Here is a 20,213-nt window from a genome sequence, read left to right on the forward strand (position 1 = left end):
CCAAGCTACCCTCAAACTCCCAATCCTTTAATTTCCTGAGTGCCTGGGATGCTGCCATGACTACCAAGTTTCCTGAAGATATATCTGACAACATAGTAGGGCAGGGCACTAAAGAGTCTCAGACATCTTCCTATTTCTTCTCCTTCAATATTTGTACTTTGTCTGGGTGCCTTTCAATTGAAACCTATATACACATTCTTTCAAATGTAACTCAAAGAGCTTAAGCCAGACTCACTGATTTCTGAAAATCCCGCAATATCTGTCACACCTGTGAGATAAAACAAAACACAACACAAAACAAAACCCTAGAAGAGGGGTCACTCACAATGCAGATTGTTCGTAATCTTATTCCTCATAATGAAATTTTAGACACTTTTCTTCTTTAAACATGAACCTTGTTAACACACACTTTATTAAATGGAAGATGCTCCTGACAAACAGAACTTAATAAGCACAAATGAAATAAGACTTTATCGTAATGAAAAAATATGTATACCACAATCACAAATGGAATAAAACAAAATAGGCCTTTTATGGTGCTGGGTCCAGGTCCAGATGTGTTCATGAGCAAACTTTTTTTTTTGTGCTGTTGGAGTTTATTCTGTATTATACTCCATCAACCCAGGAAGCACATTTATTTGTGGCTTTAAATGATCTTTTAATTCTTTATAATCCCATTCTAGTTTTGATCTTTTTATTTTATACATATACAACTGTATTTTCACAAATGCATAGTAGAAAACTGAGTCTCACTTCCCTTGAGCTACTACAATGCTTGGCTGAGTACGGTCATGTACTTAATCAGAGTTTTAGCCTTTATGGGACCCATTATAGGAGAGCACATAAAATGAGTCACATATCCCCACCTCATGCAACTTATGGAAGTTAGCCCTCTCTGACTCATGCATAGTTCACTCATTTATGAAGCAAGATGTCATGATTAGACTCGGGCCCTCAACTCAAGATCTCTCAGGTTTATCTAAAGATAAGTAAAAAACAATGATACAAATTGTTGGAATCACAGTGCACCACTAATGCACAGACCTTTCCCAGGGACATCTGTTTCCTAGTCTTCCATGCTGTGCGGCTCTCACAAGAACATTAAAAGCAGAGTGTTACTGTGTTAAGAATCCCTGGCATTCTCAGTGGGGACCAACTAGACTTCATCCTCCCCTCATGAGTAAGCCCAGAGAATATAAGGTGATGGAGCTCTGTGACTCTTTAACCTGAACATTCCACATACTATCGAGTATCTATATAGCGTACTTATCACTGATCTGTTAACTTCCTATAAACAATGATTAACCCAATACTCAAGTACACAGTCAACACTATCCATTCTGTTATTGCATATCCTCTGTTTCCAAGTATGGAAGTGGAAGTACACTGGGCCCCATTTTTCACCCAAATGGAATCTTCAGATTTGTAGTTGCTGTTCTTTGTCAGGTATGGGCAACAAACACTTGGACATCTGCTGCTGACTTCTGAGGATATGTAACAAAAGGCTGCTTGCTTTTCAGTGCTAGGGATAGATTACAAGATACATCTAACCCTCTGAGACAAAGATGTAAAGTTATATAGAATATACATAAAGCTATGGCACTCACTGCCTCAGCACACCAATATTATTATGGTAGTTTGAATAGTGATAGACTAGGACTTCCAATTTGTTTATCCAGTCTTTTCAGAAGTCAATCAGAACTAGTTACAATTTCTCTTCTGCTTGAAAGGCTGTTAAATGCCTAGAAAGGTCACTTAGTATCAGTATCAGGGACATTAAAGCTCTAAGGCGGGAGGCTATTTCCCTTGTTTCTACTCTATTATACCACCAGTACAAACAAAAATGTACGTACATATGCATACACCCAGAATAACCATGTATATCAATCTGTTCAAATGTGGGTCAAGCCTACTTGATGAAACTGCTTGTGGTTTAAGGTTTTCAATAATTGGTTCTGGGAAAACAAGGCCTCAGGGAACTATCTATATCTCAGCAGAACGAAAAATGAGAGGGAAGGGCTAACTGCTACATTTGCTTGTCCTTGGCCCCATAATGGCTCTCATGTGCTGTGATTCCCATCTGATGAGAAGAAATGACACGGAGGTCATGGATAGACCTCACAGTCCACTGTGAAAGCTCTTGAAGGACCTTCAGGCCCCATAGCTTCTTCTCAAAGAGGCCACCATCTCCAATAGCAACAGGTGTCCCATCAACCTCATTTTCAGGGATCTTCTGTTCCAGCAGCACCATTAACTCCTCTAGCTGGTAGGCAAAGGCAGAAACCTGGAGCAGAAGAGTATGTATTGCCTGATGGAAGTCACCTTCAGCTGGGGTGAAATGCACTCTCTGGTCTTCTAGAAGCTTGGCCAACATCCTGTGGAAGGTGCGGTAAGCCTGGAGGTTCTCTTGGAGTCGCTCTGCCTCAGTCATCTCACTCCAGCGATCAGTGCTTGCCACTGGCACGCCATCCACAGAATCCAGGTTGATATTTTTATTCAGGCCCTGATGCTTCACCTGGCCAAGGACAGAGCAAAACTTATGTTCCATTATCATCTCAATTCCATTTTCCAATCACAAATAAACACTGATCCAAGCTGTAAATAGAAACCCTTCATTTGGGGAGCCATGATCTTGCAGTGCTACCTTAATTTCACTCTCCCCACTGTCCACTCTCACAGTGAGATCAATCCCTTAGAATACAATAGGAAATGGCTTTAATAGGGTAACCATTAGTCTTATAAATGGCAAGGCTTTTCAAAAGTTATCAATTCTCAGAGAACATAAATTTCCAACTTTACCAGAGGCCTGGAATATTATCACAGCAGGCCTTTCATAAGAAAACAAGCCCAGAACTCCATGGTTAATTTAACATTTTCACAAGACTCTAGTGAATATTCTAGGAAATCTCTTTAGTTACAGGTATACTTCGATGTAGAAAATTAAAACGTATATAGGTAGCTTATACTGTTCAGAGGGAAACTAAACTTTCTCTAAAATTCCATAAGGTTCTTCCTAATCCTATAGCCCTTTTATTTACAAAGCTCAAAAATTTTATGAAGAACCAAAACTTAAAAGTATCTACTGTCTATCCTGGTAGGGTTCAGAAAAAAGGCAACCAAATATTCCATCTTCTCATTCAAGAAAAGACCTGTCTCGAGAAGACAGTTAAGGTTACATGAGTTTTCTCAAGGGAGAAGCCATGCCAAATTACAGGTGTTTAATATATGAATGACCATTAAGACTAGAGTTTTCATAACTGGTTATGGGGTTGGAACATGATGGTTAAGAGTTGAACTAGAAGAGTTAAAAACAGACAACAGCAAAATAGACAACTTACGTAAGATTCCATAAGAGCAGTCAGGTCTGAGCGAATCTTCCTTGCTAGCCAGATAGAACGGCTACAGAGGTCCCGGCGGTGCAGGGTCAGAGGTGAATGCTCTGCAAAAGCCATCCCCTAAATCAACTGTCCCAGGAAACAAGTGAGCTAGCTGGTTTGCTTCTGTCTTCACAGGGCCAAATAAGAAATGTGACTCCCACAGACTAAATCCACTGGGCATTCTCTAATGGGATTGTGCACCCCCATCCCCACCCCCTGCCTGACTCAGAGGTGGCAGCAAATTCCTGGCTGTGGATTTTTGTGCCTGTGGAATCAAAGGGCCCTTTTAATCAGTCTTCCCCCCACCGCTGCAGTGTCTGCCTCCATCTCTCTCCTCCACTCAGTACTCAGCACTTGTTTTTATGTCATTGTTTTGCTTTTGCACTTAGCAACAAGGTCACTATCACACTAATCCTCATGACACCCACCCTGCCTAACATAGTCTGTTATTTACACATATAATCTGTTGATTTTATTCTGCTTTCTACAGTCTAAATTTTTTTTAGCATGGCAAAGTATATTACTAAGTGCCATTTATCAAATGGGTCAGTTAATATGCTCTAATATTTAAACTTCATGATTCTTAGATTAATTCTGGGCTAAATATTAGTATTCTTTGGAGGTAAAAGTAAAGTTTTCTCATTTGATATAAGAAACTTTCCTCAAAGAAGTAAACTAGACTTGTGTTTCTACACTGGTCTTTGGGTTTATTCTCCCCCCTTCCCAACTTTATGACTTCTTTGTACAGCTTCTGTTTTGTGCAAGACAAAGACTATGTGATGCAGGTCTTTTGTAGCATCTTTCCATTCCTATCCCTCATAAGGTTAAACTTGTTTAAAAATTAGCTAAAGGAGCATCTCTAATCTCAATCATGGAGCCTTCCTAGTAGCTACAGGATGTGAAAGGCACTGTTTAGGCCTGTTCTCTCCCAAAGGAAACACCCAACCCTACTTGGTAACATTTCTCAGGCAGTTTTACTCAAGTGACAACACGCTTCTTTTTCTTCCCAGTCCCAGTCATACTCCATGCTAACAAGAGAATGAACAAGGTTTTGAAACGAGGACAAAAGAGTTAAAAGGTGCTTACAGAGCTTTCATTCTATTGTACTGTAGTCACTGGGTGATGCTATTGGCTGAAGTTTCAAAGTTTCGTCCTTAAATGGGTCAGTGACTGTCCCTATTTCATATCAAATGTTGCCAAGAAGTTCAAACATAGACCATCTCAGGAGTGAATTGACATAGGCAAACAATAAATGAGGAATGACTGCCACTGAACTTTTAATCAAGGTTAGACTATGTTTTCTTTTTTAAATCCTAACTTGACATGGGTATTAAAAGCGTTGTCAAGAAGCACTAATGTTAAATGCAACCAAGGTTCTGTTATTATCAGAGTAAACTGTACTTCACAGTATCTTTAATAACCTTGAGCAAGCAACTGAAACGCCCATTTGGAGTCTGCCAAATACAGAGCTATGAGGCATCTCAGCATTAGAACCGCTACCCAACTTTCAATAAAGAGCAAATAGCAGCATACAAAAGCCTACCCTGGAGGCATCTGTTTTCTTCACTTAACAGCATCAACTGTTTTACTCTTGGATGACTAACTCAGTACAACCAAGGAAGAATAGTTGCTTCCAGGAAGACAACTTTTATTTTTCTTCTTTACATACTTATTTTGAATATGATTACCTAGATTAAGAGGAAACAAGATTTTTAAAAGCAAAGTATCCCTTTTATTATAATTTTTTTTACATAACTTTTAAACCTAGATCAAGTAACCGTCTATCTCTCATCACAGGAAAAGGGTCCTGCACATTTCAACAGGCAAGAAAAGCTTTTAGGAAATATAACTGCCCCATTACAATGTTCTGATTTTCTTAAGTATATGGAAAATTGGAAGAAAGACAGGAGCGAAACTGTTCTGTAGCAAGGCTGTAAGACCTCACTTAGGTTGGTGGTAGAGTTCACAATCTTCCTCCAAACAGGTGCGAGGGAGGTCCAAGTGCTCTATGACGATGTTTTCTGTGCTCATTCCCAGGACTCCCAGCCAGTGTCCGACTAAACCCTGTAAAATGTGTAAGGGTCTAATTATGCAAAATATGCCAGCAAGGAGTATACATAACTCCCAGAAATACCGAATAATTATCACAACTATATCCATAAAATTTGGAATTGCCAATTGAAAATGGAGGTATGACTAGTTATTTAAAAGATAATAAGATATGTGTATGAAATATCTATCCATTCTTAAGATTAAAAGGACTCTTTAAAGGACAATTAAATGAGTGGCATGGGAATAAAGTAATTGGTAATGGTGCTTAGTTTGCTCATATAGTACTATGCTAGCACTTGTTCTCAAAAGAAAAAAAATAAAGTTCATAAAAATATTTTAAAATTTATTGCAAACCGCTACAATAATTTATTGTCAGCAAACGGTAGCTATGAAGATGACCCAGTCTCCTTTACGCCCCCTCCCCCAAATGAGGACAGGAAGTTTCTAATTATTGTAACTAGTTGCTTTCATGGGGAGGGGAGTGAGGTACAGAAAAGAACATATTTCTCCCCGTCCCAGAAAGAAGAGATGTTTACAATGCAGTCTGCTTTTCTGTGGGTGACTATATTTGATGAGTAACCACTCTAAATGAAATCAGTCTAAATGTGAAAAGCAAAGGCTAAGTGTAGGATACAGATAGTAGGTAGAGAAACAGTATCATGTAGAGCAACTCTGCTGCTGTCCCATTTATAATTGCTCTTACAGTATTTCCAAATCTGTATACCAATGCACCAAAGTCAATGCACATTTCAAATCAATGCACCAAAGTTAAACTCTGTGGGGCAGGAAAGCCTATCTTCATGCCTTCTCTCCCCACATATGGAAGGATGGCAAAGTCTGCAACACTTTAGAGTTAACAATAATGTGTTTAAGATTGTTCCTGTAGGTGTCTTCCGCCCTCCTCCCCGGCATCCCAACCAGTGACATTGGTGGGTGTACAGTAAACGTCTTTCAGAGATGACATTTTTTGGGGAAAAAAATTAAGCAGAGAAAATTTGATAAACTCCATAGCTTTAGTGTTTGTGAAAAACAAGCTGTTCCTTATTTTGTTCTCAGACTCTTAATTTTCCCAACAGTCATCATGTATTTCTGGTAACTGGCCAGGTCTTCAATGGCAGATTCTGAAGCACACAGGGAGGAACTGCACTCCTAATTCTCAAAAAAGTGAGCTCAATGCTCAATTAGGGTTTTAGTCTTCTGAGAGGTATAAACATGTAAAAACACAATCTGCGTCTCCCAATGACAGTGATAATCCACAATGCATTAAAAATCCCTACTCCAAGGAAAATAGATAATTTGGGGACAGCCAAAGACATTATCACACAGATTTTTTTTTTTAACCTTTGCTTTTGTCTATTCAAACTTTGTTCCTTCTACAGGGGAAATATGACACAACAGTTTTCTCTAAACCCAAACTCCAGAACTCTTAATTTTGTCTGTCCTTCATGAATGATAGGGTCTGGTCTTCCACTAATCAAGAGCTGGAATAACCAATGACAAACCAAAACCACAGGCAAAACAAGGGGCCGGAATTAGGTCAGCAGGGAGATAAATGCACAGAAATGGTGAGGACAAAAAGAAAAAGATTCACAGAAGAAAAAAATCTTTTGTGTGATTCAGACCTTGAGTAACATTCCTCATCCCCTCAAATCCTTGTGTATCTCCAAGAGCACTCTAGTTACCACAAACCCATCAACCTTCCCTAAGGCTTCCAAAAAAGCACTAGGCTACTGTAGTGATTCTGTTAGTGCTGAGGACCAGCTTTCTGTAAAGGCCACTGGAAAACTATGATTTTAGAGGCTGGCTGTGCTTCTTTAACTCTAAGCCTTGCCTTCAAAGTACCTCTTATAGGAAGGATCCCATGTCAGAATAATCTACTCTCCCAGCCCCACAAAACATAGCAACAAAGACCCTCCCCCCCCAAAAAAATCAGACTTTCCATTAATAAATAAGGAATCTCAGGTTCCACAACACAAAAACACACATGTTCAAAGTGCAAATTTCTGCCATTAGCCTGGGACTTTTCTCACTGACATAGAGCCCCGTCTTACAGCCAGAAAGACTGTACAAAGGGCAGTCCCCTCTTTCTTGGGAGCCTGCTTCCAAGCAATTGAGCACCATTAAGAGCCATATGGAGGTTTAGGAGGGGGGGACTGAGGTGCTGGGATCCATTGAAGAGGAGGGAGGTGGTCCCCATGTATCCTTCCTTCCTCAAACTCAGTGAGTAATGGAAGGGGATGAGATGTGTGCTGTTTTAACAGCATCTTGCTAAGGGGCCCTAAAGTGCCAAGTCAAGCTGCCAGCCTCCAGAAAATAGAATTATATAATATTTGAGGATAAGTGTTGGTTGTTGCAGTGGGGAGAAGCCAGAGCCATAGGGCAGCAGTAGAGGAGAAAAGATTTAGATGATAGTAATATACTACTATGAGTTAAAAGCTGATCCAGAGCACATCAGTTATAGGTTGGGAAAAGGAGATCTGCTGATGAGCAGGAAGTCAGCTGCTGGCTGGAACCAAGTATACTGCTGCTTTTTCAATGACCTTTCTGATAAAGGCAACATCAATATTTTAAGGATAAGGGAGGGAAATTCAGGAGAGGGAGGGAAAGGGATGAGAGAAAGTCTCTCTGTGTGTGAGTTGTGTGTGTGTGTGTGCTGCGATCCACAATGCAAAGAGCAGGCCCTTCAGTTATTTTACTAGATTTTAAATGCTTTAAATTTTTTTGTCCTTTTTTGTCATTTAAATACAAAGTCTGTACTGTCCCAGTGCCCAAAGTCTTCCTTTGCACTAAGGTCCAGTAGAGTCTGAATCTTCAATCAGAACCTCTGTGGTAGCACCGAGTATATCCGAGTTCATGACCAGCCCTTCAGTGCCCCCACTGCTGCCGCTTCCCACAAAGATCTTCCCGTCAGCCATAAGGCTCACCCGTTCTGTCCCACTGCAATATGACTTTGACATCCCTTCAGCTTCTAGCAGTAGGCACTCTCCAGATGTTGAGTTTCCCAAGGGCTCAGGAAGAAGAGGAAGCCCCTGTGCATCTGCAGGTTGTGTCAGGGGCTCTGGATTAGTGCCCAAGATATCTGTGCTGGTGATGAGGGCGCCTGCATTGGCTGCCAGAGCTTCTGCAATCAGCACCTCAGGGTGGCTTTTTGCTTTGTGTGCCACTACGCTGTCCTTCTTCTCAAATTTTTTGCCACAGATATTGCAAGAAAATTGGTAGAAGGAGTCTGCGTCATGCTTCTTCATGTGCCAATTAAGGGATGCCTTTTGTCGACAAGTAAATCCACAGATCTCACATCTAAAGAAAATCCAAAGGAAATGAATGATCAAGCAGAACTTTATCAAGGGCCAAGTAAGAATACACATACTAATCCGTAGCCCATACATTTTATGAAGGAATAGGAAACTACTAGATAGGAAAAATATTGTTTGCTTTAAGAAACAGCAAAAAAGAAAATTAAAAAGAAAAGAAAGTACAGTCCTATCCTCAAATATATAGGCAGTACAAACTGGGTTCTATGGCTTATTTCAAAAAGAGGGCTGGGCTGGGTGGGAAGTGGTTAAGGCAGAATAAATTCTCAAACTAATAATATTATCTAGTCTTTCACTTAGTAAAAGTCAAACAGCAGTGACAACTGAAATGTTTATAATGGACTACAAACCTCCAAGTGAGGTAAATGTACTCCTTCCTGCCCAGATATTCAATAGTAAGTAAATACTCACTGTAATGGCTTCTCGCCCGTGTGAATCATTCGGTGTACTGCCAGATTGTGGGAACTCTTGAAGGCCCGAGCACAATATTCACAGATATAATCCCTCTGATCTAAGAAGAAAAATAATGTGGTTAATGTTCTATTAAGACACCTGCTAAGTATTTTCTACAGTTCGCAGGTGAGCAAGGGTTCTGGCAGTTAGTCGATAGCACACAACACCCTTTGCAATGAGTAAATACTTTGAGGAAGCTAAATTTAACAACAGAAAGTATTGTTTTGATTGTATTTTTCATCCATGCATTTAGTAGAGTAAAACTAAGCTTAAACTAATGGAAGAAGAGGCAGAAAGCCATAGTGGAGCATTGCGCTGAGCTCCTGAAGTTCAATCGAAGAGTGGGAGGAGTGAGAATATGAGCAAAGAGATCATGACCATGATGGGATACCCACTGAAACAGCTTACCTGAGCTAATGGGAGTTCACCAACTCCGGCTAGACAGGGAAAAAACTAGGCCCTTGGAATGTGGGTGACACTATGGCTGGGGCAGACTGCAGGGCCACTGGCAGTGGCACCAGGATTTATCCCTACTGTTTGTACTGGCTTTTTGGAACCCATTCTCTTTCGAGCAATACCTTGCTCAGCCTAGATACAGTAGTGAGGGCCTTGGACCTTTCCCAAAGCCATGTGCCTTTCCCTCTCTGGGGAGTGGATGGGGGGTGGGAGGAGGAAGTAAGAGGAAGGCGTAGGGGATGGGAGGAGGGAAGGGAGTAGGAACTGGGATTGGTATGTAAAATGAAAAAAAGTTTGTTTTTTAAATAGAATAAAATATAATTCTAGAACCCAGAAATAAATAAATCAAAGGGGCTTAAAATAAAAAAAAATCACCATAAGATCATCTCAATAGACACATGAAAGTTTTTCACAAAACATTTGACTATAAAATTTAATAAAAGCATCCCAAACACAAACAGTAGAGACAAACAGTAGAGCATTTTCATGAAATTATACTGGGAAAATGAGATGTCTACTGAAACCAGGCCCATATTTACCACCTTGCACAAAAATTAACTCCAAATGGATCAAAGACCTCAGTATGAATCATGAGACACCGCTAGAAAAAAACCTAAGATAAAGGTGTAGAAAAGACTTTCTGAATATGATTCTATTCGCCCAGGAATTAACACCAACAACTGACAAGTGGGGTTCTCTTAGGGTTTTATTGCTGTGAAGATACACCATAACCACAGAAACTCTTAAAAAGGAAGATATTTAACTGGGGCTAGCTTACAGTTCAGATTTAGTTCATTAATGCCATAGCTGGAAACATGATGGCATGCAGGCAGATGTGGTGCTGGGGAGGTAGCTGGGAGGTCTACATCTGGTAGCACAAAGAGACAATGACCCACTCTGCCTGGCTTGAGTTTATGAGACCACTGACACACTTCAACAACACCACATCTACTCCAACAAAGCTACACTTCCCAATAATGCCAATCCCTATGAGCATATGAGGTCATTTTCATTCAAACCACAAGTGTCTCATAAAATCAAAGCTTTTGTACAGCTAAGAAAACTGAGCGAAGAGGAATCCTACAAAGTGGGTAAGAACCTATGCCTGCTACACATTTGACAGAGGGTAAGTATACAGAATATATAAAAAACAAAAAACAAAGAATCAAGAAAACAATCCATTTCAAAAAATGAGCTATGGATCTGAACAGACTTGCAAAAGAAGAAATAAAAGTGGCTAAGAAACATCACAAAAAGTGTTCATCATCTTCAGCAACTAGTGAAATACAAATGAAAATAATTCCATCTTATCCCTGCCAGAATGACTAACAAAACAACTGACAACAAATGCTGAGTGGAGGAAGGAACCTTCATCCACTGTTATTGGGATTTGCATATAGACACTTTGGAAATCAGTGTGGAGAATCCTTAAAAATCTAAAAATAACTCTATCAAATGGTCCAGCTATTCCACTCTGACAATGCCCAAAGGACTTGACATTCTACTCTACAGATGCTTGTACAGTCAGCTTCACTGCTACTCTACAGTAGCTAGGAAAACAGAACCAAACTTAATGTCTTTCAACTGATGAATGAATAATGAAAAGTGGTATATATATACAATGTTCCATTCAGTTGTGAAGAAAAATGAAATCACAAAATTTCCAAGTAAATGGATGGAACTAGAAAATATACTGAGTTGGGTAACCCGATGAAGAAAGACAAAAGTTCTCTATCACTTGTGGGTCCTATCTCCAAATCTTCAGATATCAGTACATAAATTGGAGTAACAAGGCTAGTACCAGCACTCAGGAAGCAGAGTCAGCCAGATCTCTTTATGAGACTACATAGAGAGTTCCAGGCCAGCTAGGGCTACATAGCTAACCTTGCTTCAAAAAACAGAAACAAAACCCACTCAAACCAAAATCTATAAATAAGAAAACCAGAACCTCAATCCCAGCTGTACCAACATTCCAGAATACTGAATAAACTGGTTAGGATTTTTATGGTGGTCTGAATGAGAATGGCCCTGTAGGCTCACATATTAGAATCTGACTCTCAGACCGTGAACTACTTAGGAAGGATTAGGAGGTATGGCCATGCTGGAGAGAACTCACTAGGGGTTGGCTTTGAGGTTTCAAAAGCCCAAACTAGGCACAGTCTCTCTTTTGGCCTGCAACTTGTAGATTAGATGAGCTCTCAGCTACTTCCCCAGTGCCATGCCTACCCGCTGCCATGACAATGGACTAACACTCTGTCTGACCTTGTAAGCAAGCTCCCAATTAAATGCTGTTCTTTAATAAAATAAAGCATTTTTTTTCTTTATATTAAAAGAGGTGCACTGGTAATGCTGTTTTCTCACAGCAACAGAACCGTAACTAAGACATTAGTGCACTTTCTGTCGGTTTTATTTTTTAAAATAACTTTTTCAGATTGTCACATGAAAACAATCTAACATTAAAAAAAACCAGATACAAACAATATGATTTTCTACTGGAACAAGCTGATCCATATCTAAACAGTAAACATTCCATTTCAGGTTAAATGATAACTAGATAATATTTCAAATAAAATCTTTATTTGCCACCCTGCATCTTCTGCACCATTCAAGTATCTCCTCATTCCACTGTAATTACCTTCGTCACTTCAAGTTTCACAGAAACTTAAATGAATCTCGCATAATGTGGAATCAATGACATAAAGGATCATTGCACTGAATTCATAAAGGATCATTGCACTGAATTTCTACTACTTGGTTAAGTAGCCAAAGGACTAAGGTATGTTGAATAATTTGTTTAATAACCACTACATTTTCTATTACATTTAAAACTACTTGATGCAATCACAGTAAAAACATCTTAAGTCATCAACAATATCTACTTTAATACTCTTTTCCAAATAGTTTTAACATGTGTAGCAGCCAGTAAGTGGCTCATTCAGGAGGCTGAGGAACGAGCTGTTTTTCCTCAAATTTAAACACATAACAATCACCTTGGACATACTAATGAATTGCTGATTCATCACATATGAGAGGGGGCGAGCAAAAACCCAAATGATGCCAATGCTGGATATTCTGTGTTGCACACTACACAAGGTCTGAAAATACAGTTCTAACACAGGAGCAAGCGTATCACTCATATGTCCCCCTTAAAAGCTTCCTGACTGACAGATCAGAATATTTTAGCACTCATGAAGCACAGCAAATGTGTGGGGCAACCACTTGAAAAGTTACATTTACAAAGAAGGTCTGCATAAACTAATTTTTAAAGGAAAAGCTAACATTCTGAACTTATAACCAAATAAAAGTTTCTCATAGTAGACTGTGGTATTTAGTTAAAATAGTCTAAGCTTGCTGTCGGGAAGACTTTCAGTGGGACAAAAACAGTATAGAGGAAGAACAAAAAACAAACAAAAAAAGCCTGTATTCAGGAGCAAAATAGCAGGCTTTTTTTTCCTTCTTCAGCTTATATAGTATGAAGAAATGATTGTAGATCTTGGGGAAATTAATGTCCAAGAGTTCATATCCTGGTATCTTGCAAATGTCTACTATGTAGCAAGTTCTATGTGACATACAAAAATGTTATCTCATTTCATATTTATTATAATTAGCCTGTCATATTGGTACCTGTAATTTACAGTTAAGGAAAAATGAAAAGTTAAGTAACTTGCCTGTATGAGAGTATGTACATCATTATCAGTTAGGGGAGGGACATATTCTTTCAAGGGGAATTATTAGTCTTACTATCCAAGACTGAGGAGATAACACATGTAATTATCAAATGCGAGACATATCCATTTAGTACAATATACTATTAATAGGCAACTCAATCCATATTTAAAGCAGAATTTCACTAAGATGGTCAGTGGCTATAAATGAATAGAATTTGAGCCTATTCCATAATACACATTAGTCAGCTTCAGTTTTTGAGCTGTTTATATAGGAATTAGCAACAAATTCCGTAACTAGTTTTTATGATCTCCACAGATATAATCATCTCAAGCTATTTAATGGAAAAACATAAATGAAAGTAAACTCCCTTTACTGTTTAGGCTTTCTCATTAATGTTCATTCTACTTTTATTCCCTAATAGCTACTACCAAGTATCTTTGCTGATCAGTAACTGCTTGAAGTAGAATAGAAAGCTTATTTAATTAATTAGGTGATCATTGGCAAACTGTTTACTTCTTCTAAAGTTCTAGATTCTTAAGTATAAAACATGGCTTAGTGGTGTTGAGTGGAGAGATCAGCACAGCTATGTTAAGTTCATAGCTGACACAGAATATATCCTTAGTAAAAGATCAACAGCCCCAGCACAAAAAAATTCTCAGAAGCCAAGCAGTAAAAGTTCTAAAGCATTAGCTGATTACAACCTATAATATTCACACTTTTTAAAAATTCAATTTTTTTTGTGTGTGTATGGTTTATATCAAGGAGTCTTTTGGGATTGCTCTCTACTTTATTCTTTGAGGCAGGATTGTTCAGACCCCAGAGAGCACTGATTCCTGCTAGTTAGCCAGATTGCCCTAGAGATGCTATTTCCCAAATGTTAGGATTACAGGAAGCCAGCTGCCTGGCTTTTATATGGGTCCTAGAGTATCTCTGATCTCTGGTCCTTATGCTTGTGGGCAAGGGCTTTATCCTATCAAAAAAGTTATTTTAAGACAAGAAAAAGAATGAGGGTCAATCCCAATACCTAAGAAACAATGGTAGGATTGGTGGGAGTTTGAGGCCAGTCTGGTCTCCAGTGAGTTCCAGGACAGCCAAGACTTCTTAATGAGACCCTATATCTCCCCTATTTCCAGCTTTTAAAACAGATTCTATATACGTAGTCCAGCCTGGCCTGGAACTCAAACCCCTGCTTTTTAGTTTTCCCAACTTTCTCCCATGCTTGTCAACTAGGTCCTTTTAAAAAGACTTGTATTAGAAATATCTTGCTTCATTACCAGACTATAATGCTCTAATTGCAGTTCACTTGGTTACATGATAAACATTTTACTAAGAAATGTACCTGTATGATGTTTGGCATGTCGCAGAAGTTGTTTCTGGAGCCTGAAGAGTCGTCCACAGGAAGGATGGGGACATACATATTTTTTTTTCAGCAAATGCTGGTACTTAATGTGGTGCTAAAATAGCAAAAGGAAAGTGAAAAGGGAAAACAATTGTTCTCAACATTCTTTTTTTTTTTTTGCTAAATCAAAAAAAGTTCTAAAGGAAAACTAGCAGAATAAAATGGTAAGGAACACAAGAATAAAATAGACCTAGGTTCCAATGTGTTCCTGTCACTCACTAGCAATGTGATCTTAGAAGTACTTAAACATTTCAAGTTCTAGTTTTCATTTGCAAAATAAAAACACAAAATAAAAATGGATATACTGAATGATACATGCCAAAAAAAAAAAACCCAAAAAAAACAAAAACCATACTCCAAAAGTAAGGTCTTAGTTTCATACTTACTGCTAAAGCCTAACAAGCATTTCCTAAGCAACATTTCACTATTTCAATTCCCCGTTTCCTGCCATATTGCACATACCCTGAAAGCCAGCCAGTTAAATATCTACTCATTTAAGGAAAAACCTGAAAAGATCAAAAATTAAAAAAAAAAAAATAATTTTAAACACTATCTCAAGGAAATCATTAGTTTGTACACTATATTCTTTGTATCCTAATAAATATCGAAGTTAAAACCTATTAGCCTGTGTCTTTCTGTATTGTTTCAATAATCTGTTATGGGAGACTTCTTCATACCACTTTGGGACATACTGTATCACTGTAAAATCCGAGTAAAATCATGTACTCAGGGAATATAGAATGTGCTAAGTTTTAAGTGTATCCACTTCTCCACCCCACACTGGTTCCTGTCTTGAAAACTTAAACCTTCAATGCAATAATGCTGAGGTATATTTACATGTTCTGTCCTCAGAAATTGATTAAAATTGTTAACAAAGTGAACCCAGATCCCTGTTTCTTCTCCTCATGCTTCCTTCTTGTCCTTCTTCAGGCTTGCACTCTGTGAAGAAGACCCCTTTCCAGACGCTTAATACTTCTAAGGGACTTGGAATCAAAAGCTAATAAATTGTTCTTTAAATTACTAGTCTCAGGCCGGGCGGTGGTGGCGCATGCCTTTAATCCCAGCACTCGGGTTCGAGGCCAGCCTGGTCTACAAGAGCTAGTTCTAGGACAGGCTCTAGAAACTACAGGGAAACCCTGTCTCGAAAAAACCAAAAAGGAAAAGAAATTACTAGTCTCAGGTATATCTATTAAAGGAGTACAAGTGGAATAAAGTTGATTTATGTAATTTTATACTTAGCAATATTTTTCTTCATATTTTATGTCAATGTTTACAAATGCTATACAAATTAACATCTTAGGAGACAGGTAATGGACAATGAATGCAAGACTGTCTTGTTTAACGACTTCACTGACCTGCAGATAGCGAGGGTGAGCCAGAACAGTCCCACATCCTTCCATCTCACAACGGACATATTGGATTGGAGGTTTTTTTCTATTACCAAAATGTTAGAAAAAAGTTAGCAGGAGAAGTGGTATTCTATATATAGTGTGATGTTTTATATAAATTAAAATATCTATAGTAACACATAGGTTTCACAAAATTTGTACTCAAGTAATCAAATTGCCAAATATTCAATAGTTTGTAAACAGCATGAATAAACTAGTAACCAGCAAAAATTGGTACTGAGGATTTCAGTCAAATTAGCAATTTGTAATGAAAATGAAAACACATCATCTGTGCATGAAGGACATTAAGAAAACCACTTTTGTGAAATTTTAAATAAGCCACACCTCTTCTGTTTATGAAAGCCAAAGTAATCAAACGCCTACCAAAGACTTAAGGTATAAAAAAACAGGAGCAGAAATGCCTCACCTCCTTTTGGGTAACCGTGGACTTTTGTCATCTTTTCTCCTTCTCCCTCTCCTATAATTTAAAATAGAGTAGTTGATTAAATATTCTAGATGAAAGCTAATAGAATGGCTGAAGTATATTCCAGAGGCCCAAGCATAGGTGGCAGACACAGAGCATAACCAACACAAAAAACAAAGGCATTTGGTTTCAAGCCAGATTTACTGAGGTAATTCCACTCATAAATTATTCTTTATCACAGGCATTACTATGAAATATCTGGCTAAATTTCAATAATACTTGAAGACTAGCTAAGTAAAGAACTTGCCATCTCAATGCAATTAATTAAAAAAAAGACAAGAAGACAATAAAATACTCTTATTTTTGCAACAATGTGTGTGCTACATGGAAAGGTTTTACAGAATCAAGTCTTCTGCATCATTTAATATATTTATTAGTTTTTGAGAATACACATCTGAGATTATTGTTCTGCTTTCTCTATTTCTCTGTAGCCTCATAGATACTGCCTTTTGCTTATTTGGACTTACTGATATATTGCTTTGCAATGCAACAAAACTAACACCAATACAACTTTTCAAAGTTGTTCCAAAGAAACCCTAAGTTGCTTAACATTAGTATTTTACACATTTATATACCCCTTCTGTATGTTTGGGTCTTTTATTTGAGGGCGGGTCTCATTATGTAGCCCTGGTTGGGCTGGAATTGGGTATGTAGATTAGGTTGGCCTCACATGCAAGACTTATCTCTGCTTCCCAAGTGCTGGGACTAAATGCATGTGGCCCCATGCCCAAATGTGTGAGCACACATGTGCATGCACGCACACACTCTCTCATGTAACTTGAATTCTGTCTACTAGTGGTTTTAAAAGGAAAGGAAGGTTTCCACTTTTAGTAGAAACTGCCTACTCACTTCCTGGGAGGCTCTTCATCTTCCCTAATTTCATTCTCCTCTTCTTTCACCTCTACTTCTACTTCCACTTTAATTTCTTGCTTTTCTTTTTCTTCTTTCACCTTCCCTGATTTTCTCCGTGGTTTTGGGGTTTCCCTGAAAACAGAAAAAAATCTCAACACAAACATTCTAACAAAGACTTAATTAAAGGCAGTATAGGTTGAAGCTTAGGGTTTATCATTATCTCATTATTCTAATGCTGTGATTCTCAGATTAAAAACCAGATATTATCAACTGTCCATACCCCCAACCTCACAGTGAGGGTGTGTGTGTGTGTGTGTGTGTGTGATGTCCATAGGATAACTGCTAATTTATGTCAATTTGATAAAAAAGCTGGAGTCATCCCAAGGGTGAAACTTCAACCAAAAATATGCCTCCATAAGATCAGGGTATAGTGCCCATCAAAATCCCAGCAAAATTCTTCAAAGACCTCGAAAGAAAGGTACTCAATTTCAGTTGGAAAAGCAAAAAACCCAGGATAGCCAAAATGATCCTGTACAATAAAAGAACTTCGGAAGGCATCACAATCCCTGATTTCAAACTACTACAGAGCTACAGTATTGAAAACAGTCTGGTAGTAGAATAAGAACAGACAGGAGGACCAATGGATCTGAATAGAAGACCCGGATATCAATCCACATATCTTCGAACACCTGATCTTTGATAAAGAAGCAGAAAATATCAAATGGAAAAAATAAAGCATATTTAACAAGTGGCACTGGCATAATTGAATATCAACACGTAGAAAAATGAAAATAGACCCATATCTATCACCATGCACAAAACTCAAGTCCAAATGGATCAAAGACCTCAACATAAAGCCAGCCACAGAGAACCACTTCCCAAATATAACCCAGCAGCACAGACACTGAGAGACACAATTAATAAATGGGACCTCTTGAAATTGAAAAGCTTCTGTAAAGCAAAAGGCATGGTCAACAAGACAAAATGAGAGTCTACAGAGTGGGAAAAGATTTTCACTAACCCCACATCAGACAGAGGTCTGATCTCCAAAATATACAAAGAACTCAAGAAACTGGACACCAAAAGATCACATAATCCAATAAAAAATGGAACACAGACCTAAACAGAGAACTCTCAACAGAGGAATCTAAGATGGCTGAAAGACACTTAAGAAAATGTTCAACATCCTTAGTCATCAGAGAAATGCAAATCAAAAACAACCCCGAGATTCCATCTTACACCTTTAAGAATGGCCAAAATCAAAAACACTGATGACAACTTATGCTGGAGAGGATGTGGAGTAAAAAGGGAGTACTCTTCCATTGCTGGTGGGAATACAAGCTGGTACAACCCCTTTGGATGTCATTGTGGCGATTTCTCAAAAAATTAGGAAACAACCTTCCTCAAGACCCAGTAATACCATTTTTGGGTATATATCCAAAGGATGCTCAATCGTACCACAAGGACATGTGCTCAACTATGTTCATAGCAGCATTGTTTGTCATAGCCAGAACCTGGAAACAACCTAAATGCCCCTCAATCGAAGAATGGATAAGAAAAATGTGGTACATTTACACAATGGAGTACAACACAGCAGAAAAAATTAATGACATCTTGAATTTTGCAGGAAAATGGATGGAGCTAGGAAACATCATTTTTGAGTGAGGTAACCCAGACACAGAAAGACAACTGTCACATGTACTCACTCATAGGTGGTCTTTAAACTTAAAGCAAAGAAAGCCAGCCTACAAACCACAATCCCAGAGAATTTAGACAACAATGCGGACACTAAGAGAGACTTACATAGATATAACCTACATGTGAACTAGAAAGTAGAAAAAGACAAGATCTCCTGAGTAAATTGGGAGCATGGGGACCTTGGGGTGGGGATTGAAGTGGGGAGGGGACAGGTAGGGAGAGGAGAGAGAAAAATGTAGAGCTCAATAAATATCAACAAACTAAAATTAAAAAAAAAAAAGATCAGTCTATAGGTAAAGCCTGGATTAATTAGTGATTCTTGTGGGGAGAATCTAGCCCATTGTGAATGTGACCAACCCTGGGCCAGTGGTACTGGATTCTATAAGAGGGCAAACTGAGGAACCCAGAAAGCAGTGTCCCTCCATAGTCTCTGCATCAGTCCCTGCCTCCAGGTTCTTGCCCTTCTTGAGTTCCTTCCTGTCCTAACTTCCCATAGTGGTGGTCAGTATGCGTAGAAGAGTAAGTCAAATAAACCCTTTCCCCCCAATTTGCTTTTGGTCATCATAGCAACAGTAATGCAAACTAAGTCAGGCCAAAACATACAAAAATCAAATCTATCTATAGCTGCAAAGAGAAGATATTGAGTGAAACAACTTTAAACATTCCAGAAAACCTTATTAAAACATGCACACTTCTACTAAATGGTATAGTTAATATTAAAATTCAATAGATCAAAGAAGGTTCTATGAGAGAGTAAAATGTTAAGAGTTGCAAAAACAATCACTCATTCAAGTTATTCCCATGTTTATTTAATCTTGGGACAAAAATAAAACAAACATATCCAACCGTGTATTCTTATGTGTTTTTCACCAGCACATACAGTAAAATTTCAAACATGCCTTTCAAGATGGGGCTTGTAGGTCTCATCTCTTGGGTCATCTTTGAATGGTATTTCCTCTTCACTGATTAACATCTCTTCCTCCTCCTCTTCCTCATCACTACTATAAATAAGCAAATAAATAATAAATTCTGATTCCAAGGATTATCTAATAGGAGTGAATTAGAATACTTAAT

General features: G+C 38.4%; 2 protein-coding genes across 5 annotated transcripts in view; both read right to left on the minus strand.

The window, feature by feature from the left end:
- Window positions 1-373: 373 nt before the first annotated feature.
- Window positions 374-4,872, minus strand: Cntf (ciliary neurotrophic factor). Its single transcript, XM_038310123.2, has 2 exons — window positions 3,339-4,872; window positions 374-2,515 (listed from the first exon to the last, which is right to left on the minus strand). The coding sequence occupies exons 1-2, from the start codon at window positions 3,450-3,452 to the stop codon at window positions 2,027-2,029; spliced, it is 603 nt and encodes a 200-aa protein (XP_038166051.1). The 5' UTR covers window positions 3,453-4,872; the 3' UTR covers window positions 374-2,026.
- A 136-nt stretch (window positions 4,873-5,008) lies between these two features.
- Window positions 5,009-20,213, minus strand: part of Zfp91 (ZFP91 zinc finger protein, atypical E3 ubiquitin ligase) — a 30,969-nt gene continuing 15,764 nt past the window's right edge. For 2 of the 4 annotated variants that reach the window (XM_038347674.1, XM_038349081.1), the window contains 7 exons: window positions 20,039-20,140; window positions 17,439-17,573; window positions 16,533-16,583; window positions 16,073-16,151; window positions 14,658-14,772; window positions 9,152-9,251; window positions 5,752-8,726 (listed from right to left, as the gene is read on the minus strand). In XM_038347674.1, the coding sequence (XP_038203602.1) occupies window positions 8,216-8,726; window positions 9,152-9,251; window positions 14,658-14,772; window positions 16,073-16,151; window positions 16,533-16,583; window positions 17,439-17,573; window positions 20,039-20,140 (1,093 nt within the window). In that variant the 3' untranslated portion in view covers window positions 5,752-8,215. Of the gene's footprint in view, window positions 5,442-5,751; window positions 8,727-9,151; window positions 9,252-14,657; window positions 14,773-16,072; window positions 16,152-16,532; window positions 16,584-17,438; window positions 17,574-20,038; window positions 20,141-20,213 lie in introns of those variants that run through there. The other 2 variants (XM_038348421.1, XM_038349855.1) reach the window with 2 other exon arrangements.

The sequence above is a fragment of the Arvicola amphibius genome, chromosome 1, assembly GCF_903992535.2.
Source record: "Arvicola amphibius chromosome 1, mArvAmp1.2, whole genome shotgun sequence".
NCBI lineage: Eukaryota > Metazoa > Chordata > Mammalia > Rodentia > Cricetidae > Arvicola > Arvicola amphibius.

What these genes read in the sequence shown, in the direction of transcription:
- Cntf (XM_038310123.2), bottom strand. Translation starts at nt 3,452, where the DNA reads ATGGCTTTTGCAGAGCATTCACCTCTGACCCTGCACCGCCGGGACCTC. An exon ending in CTGCTCTTATGGAATCTTAC is followed by an intron (nt 2,516 to 3,338) that starts GTAAGTTGTCTA and finishes GTCCTTGGCCAG; the next exon opens with GTGAAGCATCAGGGCCTGAA.